This window comes from Lineus longissimus, chromosome 3, assembly GCF_910592395.1.
Source record: "Lineus longissimus chromosome 3, tnLinLong1.2, whole genome shotgun sequence".
NCBI lineage: Eukaryota > Metazoa > Nemertea > Pilidiophora > Heteronemertea > Lineidae > Lineus > Lineus longissimus.
The window spans coordinates 12055118-12061117 of NC_088310.1; the positions used below are offsets into that span (position 1 = coordinate 12055118).

At 41.8% G+C, this 6000-nt stretch overlaps 1 protein-coding gene across 1 annotated transcript in view; it reads right to left on the reverse strand.

Moving 5' to 3' along the window:
• LOC135485722 (leucine-rich repeat-containing protein 74A-like) overlaps window positions 1-4091 on the reverse strand; it is a 47559-nt gene extending 43468 nt beyond the window's left edge. Inside the window, exon 1 of the mRNA XM_064768116.1 lies at window positions 3792-4091. Within this exon, the coding sequence (XP_064624186.1) occupies window positions 3792-3971 (180 nt within the window). The 5' untranslated portion in view covers window positions 3972-4091. The remainder of the gene's footprint in view (window positions 1-3791) is intronic.
• Between the last annotated feature and the right edge of the window lie 1909 nt (window positions 4092-6000).

Consider the following 6000-nt stretch of genomic DNA (forward strand, 5'->3'; position numbering starts at 1 on the left):
ACAGCAACAGTAATGGGCTCCGAGCTAACGAGGTAAAAAACAATAGAGCTCATTATTATGCAAATAGGTCACGCAATTCAATGGAAAAAATCTAAGCCGCATGCTCAACCCAACATATCATCTATCACCCCTGAAAGTTGCAATGCCCTCCCCCAGCGGTTACGGGGACGGTGTCCGGAAACGATTTTTTTTGTCATTTATGATAACATCGGATAATAGAGCTCATTGTCTCGTGAACGAAAATTTTGCCAAAAATGAAAGTTGCTACCATACATTTTATCCACCTTCCCTGTAAATTGCGTTATGATCACATGAATACCGAGTGAGGTGCGAGCTAATAAGGAAAAAAATGGAGCTCATTATTATGCAAATTAGTATACACAACTCAATAAAATCAAACCGACATACACAACTTTAACATTTCGGCTATCGTTCCTGAAAGATGAAGTGCTCTCCGCCAAGTGCATTCTCCAAGCGTCGTCAATGGTAACCATCGTTGCCAAGGAACCTTACTCGGTTAACTGATCCTCCGCAGTTCTTTTAACAATGGGAACAATCGACGACCAACAGGGGTCATAATGGGACGTATCTAAGGTTGGATACGCATGCGCGCAATATCGTTGCACGTTATGGTTTTTCAAAATGGTGGACAAGGGATCAATTCAGCGTGAAACAGCTTTTTTTCGTCCAATTTTGCCAGAATACGATCCATTCATAAAAATAAAAACAAAACGAAACAAAAGAGGTTTTCCTTTGCCTGAGCGATGCTGAGGAAGTTCGCATGCCTGAGAAAAGTGATTCATGCGAGAAACCTGCATAAATTCACAAATCCGACCCCGAAAGTAGTAGTTCGAAGTGTGGCGTAATGGCGCCTCTGCGTGCGTGATCGTGATCAGTCGTGCTGTCACCTGATCGCAGATCACAGCTCAACACTGAGCGCCCGTGATCGCTGTGCCATTCATCTATATCTTTATTACGCATCTGTTTGACACAAGTACACTTCACAGTATTACGAAAAAAACTATCACGACATCCTTCAAATGTTTTTTTTATCGAAACATAACAAGAAGGCTAGTCTATTCATGTTACAAGCAGCGCACTAAACACACTGGATCAGCGTGTGAATGATCAAACAGTGACAGACGGACTAAATTGGCGAATTTCAGCGGGTGTGTATAAAATGAGACTTAGGACCGAAGACCGGGAGAGTGCGCAAAGCGGTTACGGAGGAGTTGTGGGGAACGATGTTTTATTGTTAGAATTCCCCAAAATTAGCCATGTAACAAACATTGTAGTTTTCATGCAAGTTACGTAATCAACGTTGAAAAGAACAATATGCCATTTTCGTTCATTTTCCCTAACTGATATTTGTGATATATAAATGAAAGATTGCTTCGGCGAAGATTTTCGCTGTCTTGCTTATGACAATTAAAATTGTCAGCCAAAGTGTGTTTTTCTTCGTCCAATCAGCATAAGGAAAAGCTGTTACCTTGGATTCATGGTGTAGCCTGGGGTTCATCACTCTCCACGACTGCAATATAACGACGTTGTGACGTGGAACACAACAGGTCTAGACAATCAAGACGTTTTGTCCACAGGTAATGGAATGGTAAATATCACTCAATAGAAATTTAATCCAGTATCGATTTCATCAATTAAATTAGTTTTTATGTGTATCCCGGGTGTTTAATAGGTTTCAGTAATTTCTGCATTCACAATTGCTTTTGCCACGCTATCGCTTGCAACCTTTGTACTAATTACAAGGAGACACCATCTGCTCGTGATAAGCAGCTCCATAATTGAAACATTTCTCTCAAGATCAGATGAATACCAAGCACAGTCCAAGCAGATTTAGGACAACATTTCTATTCTTTTCAATATATTGCACTATTCTCTGTGATTACAACCCAGAAACTTGTGAACTCCGAAACTGTAATATTCTTCATCTTAAAGTAAACGATGCATGTAAATTTCGGAAGGAAAATAAACGGACTTTGCTACGACTCGAGAACGACTTGAACTCCTCAAAGTGGCGCCAGAGTGGTATGATGAGCAATACGTATCCGTCGATATGAAATTCTAAAAGACAAATTGACCATAATGCACTGGCGGGCCTTTTACAAAGTCGTTTTCCAAGCCTTGTTCGGCTTTTTACTAGCCGACCAGGACTTTTAAAACGACTTCATAAAGAGCCAGGAACAAGGCTTGGAACACGTCTTCATATCTACATATCCATTGGTGGGTTCTCAATCCAGATAATGTCGTCAAATAATTTCAATGAAAAATTTCCTCGGACAGTTCTAAAGCCATCATGACTTAGTGGTAACATGATGGTTTTCGAACTTTCCATTGTTTTACAATAGCATTCCGCGAAGTTACTCTTTATAGCTCACAAGGTCATTTGCATAAGATATTGATGACGTTTTAGTCACGTGACAGTCGGACATCGACACTTACTTCTAGGCTATTGAGCTCATTTCAAAGTCAATTATCTTTGACCCTGCATTGTTTTTAGCATGAATGATACCATAGAGTCAGAGAGAGAAATATTCAGAACAATTATGTAGTATTTCCAACACTCGGACATGTGCCAGATTGAATCTAACTGCCCTAGTTAGAAAGCCTGAATCCATTACGAAACCGCATGTTTGTCTGACATTCATTGCTTTTACACGAGGACGGTTTTAGCCCTCCTCACCTCGAGCCACTTGAAGCCGGATCACCTGTAACTGGCTTTGCGCTGTCTACACGGAGACGGATCAAATCGCCGGCCCCAGGTCAGTTCAGGCCACTTAAACCACTAACCCGTCGCATGGTGGCGCGTGTTTTCATGAACTGCTATATACCGCACTACTCGATTTTAGTACCATGCGCAAAGTGACTCGAGGCCAGATCGGTTCTACACGAGAGATTAAGCGTCTTGAAGTGACTCCAACCCGCCTCAAGTGACTCGAGACTGCAGTGCTAACGCGCCTCGGGTCAGGTCACTTGGAGACGGTTCTACACGGTAAAAATTATCCTGACCCGCCTCGAGCTGGCTCGAAGCCGGTTCCAACTGTCCTCGTGTAGAACGGGCTATTGCCTGTAATGCAGCGATGGGGAAATAGAGGGCAGCAGCTGCAGTGACGTCATCTTCGCGGAATGCTATTGAATGATGAGAACTACCAATTTACTATAACGTAAGAAGGCGACTGGGCAGCGGACAGCGGACAGCGGACAGCGTGGTTGTAATGGTATGACTTATGCCATCAGTTACTTGATTAACCTTTTCAGTGCTGGCCAATTATCCAACGCTGTGCTTTTTTAAAAAATGAGTCTACAGTGTTTCATTCGTGGGCAAATGCATTGCATGATCGATATTATACAGTGATAGTGTTAATGAGATCGGATAGACAGGATAGACACCACAAACATCAACGTACAATTCGTGATGCACGGTGTTAGAGTTTCTTCTAAAAGCCACAACCACCTCTTGGAACATGCTGGCCTTTTCGCTGCCCCTACTTCGAAAGCGTGATAGTCGCCTTTGAAGGAGAAAACATGCGAAAACCTAAAAACACTTTTTCAAACGTAAAATCCTTTTTTATATTCGCTTGATAATTGCTAGTCAATTTGTTAGATGGACACTATCAGTGAAACAGATCAATGCCCCCCCCCCCCCCCCCGCCAAGACACGCGCACACTATCCAAATGTACCAACAAAATGAAAACGATTTAGACAGATTTCGTCCTGGATGCATCCTGCGTTCACCATGATGATGTTTTAGTGAATAGTTTGCTCAAAAGCCTACCTTCTCTCCAGTGCATGGCCTAGAAATTGACACGGGCTGTTCTGGTGACTCTGACCTCGGTTTCTTCAGTACTCCGACAGAAATGGATTCAGCCTGTCTCGGAGACTTGGGTTTCTTCAGTATTCCTTTAGGCATGCTAGGTTCGGGCCGCTGGTCCCCCATGATTATCACCGATGGCATATACCTTGCGACCAGTACGGATTGCTAGACGGACAGTGGAAACCACTCGAAATATTAATGGCCCACAGTCAGATCATTGCAATAAATCATTAGCTTCGACATTTGAACGTGCCACATATGCCAAGAGTCCACCCCAAACATTTTCTTTCAATACAGTAGTACGTCTCACATTCTTTTGAATAGTAACTGTTCACTTTTCGGACCAAGTGAAAGTCAAACAAAGCTGAGAAGATCCTTTGCTTTATGCGCAGTGTATTTGTATGCCGGACACACAAATTTATATGATTTATTGGTTTAATCTTTGAAAGCTTTTTAAATGGCTTTTGAAGAGGAATCGCATCTGGTGACAAAGATGTTTATGATATACTGTAAGATCATTGACAGGGGTCAATAAGTCATTGACAAATGTCTTCGAGGCGGGCACCTTTTGACAGCACGTTAAGTTTATTTAAACAAGTGTTACAATTACCTTTTACAAATTGTACAAAAATCTAATTATGATACTTTGTGGGATATCAGGATTTCGACGTGCACTAGACATTAGTGAGGTGAAAAAGTAAATGGTTTTCCCCGGCAATTATTCAAGCCTTTCTGTCCAAAACTTAACGTGAAATTTTTTGGAAAGGTTTGCTCACGGTTTGTTGGTTTGTTTAGAGCCAGTTTGGAAACGCATGTGAATGTAGGCAGTAGCAATTTAGGTACAATAGCCAGATAAGGTTACATTACGTCACCGGTTGTAAAATTGCAGGGAGCTGCAATCAAATCGCTCGTTGGCACTGCGCTTTAGTGTGTATGCATTTACGACAACTGTCCGTCATTTCACGCGACAAAATCATAGTACGTGACATAGATATCAGAACTACATCCATGAGAGAACGATGCAACACAGACAAGTCACACCAGTGATAGGTGTACATTGATACTTTGCTTTGACCGCTGGATCTTAGCTCCGTTAAAATCGCTCGTCAATGCAACCTTCTCATAACTTAAGTGTAAAAAACCCACCGAACTAAAACTGTAAGGGTTGGGGTAGGATTGAGCCTTTGCAACTCATCGAAGTTTTGAAGTAATAAAAACTTTTTGGGAATAATAGCATTCCGCGAAGTTACTATTTATAGCTCACAAGGTCATTTGCATAAGATATTGATGACGTTTTAGTCACGTGACAGTCGGACATCGACAATTATTTCTACGCATTTGAGCTTATTTCAAAGTCAATTATCTTTGAGCCTGAATTGTTTTTAGTATGAATGATACCATAGAGTCACAGAGAGAAATATTCAGAACAATTATGTAGTATTTCCAACACTCGGACATGTGCCAGATTGAATCTAATTGCCCTAGTTAGAAAGCCTGAATCCATTACGAAACCGCATGTTTGTCCGACATTGCCTGTAATTCAGCGATGGGGAAATAGAGGGCAGCAGCTGCAGTGACGTCATCTTCGCGGAATGCTATTCAGCAATGGGTCTACAAAGATTGTAGACCCACTCGGCATGTCTTGAAGTGGACACCGTCTATCATTTGATGAGTTTTGTCAGTTGGGATGGCGTTTTGATTATAATCTACCTGTGTGCACTACATACCCTATGGCGGAATAGGGAGCATTCATTATTCCATATATTCTGCGACTGTAAAATCTTACCTGCTCTGCTATGGTTGTCATAGGAGACACATTTTCTACCCTCATCGCCATCATGTCGTCAATGTTCATCATGCCTCTGCTTGTCCTTCTCAGGTGATGTATGATATTCTCTTAGTTAGTAGGGGGGGGGGGGGACTGATCAAGGAGAACCTCGGTTGCACATCAGGCCGTATATCTGCCATTCAAAAACTTATTGTTCGAGTTCCATTCAGTTCTCCAAACATTGGGATGACAATATACTAGTCATCTCTAAATGTACTATTCATACCACGGAGTGGAATTAGATCCAGACGATGGTTGACACTAAGAATATTTAGTATCATGAAGTTCTCAACAGTCAGTCAATTCCACTCGTAAACTTTTTAATCCACTGGGTCCTAATCG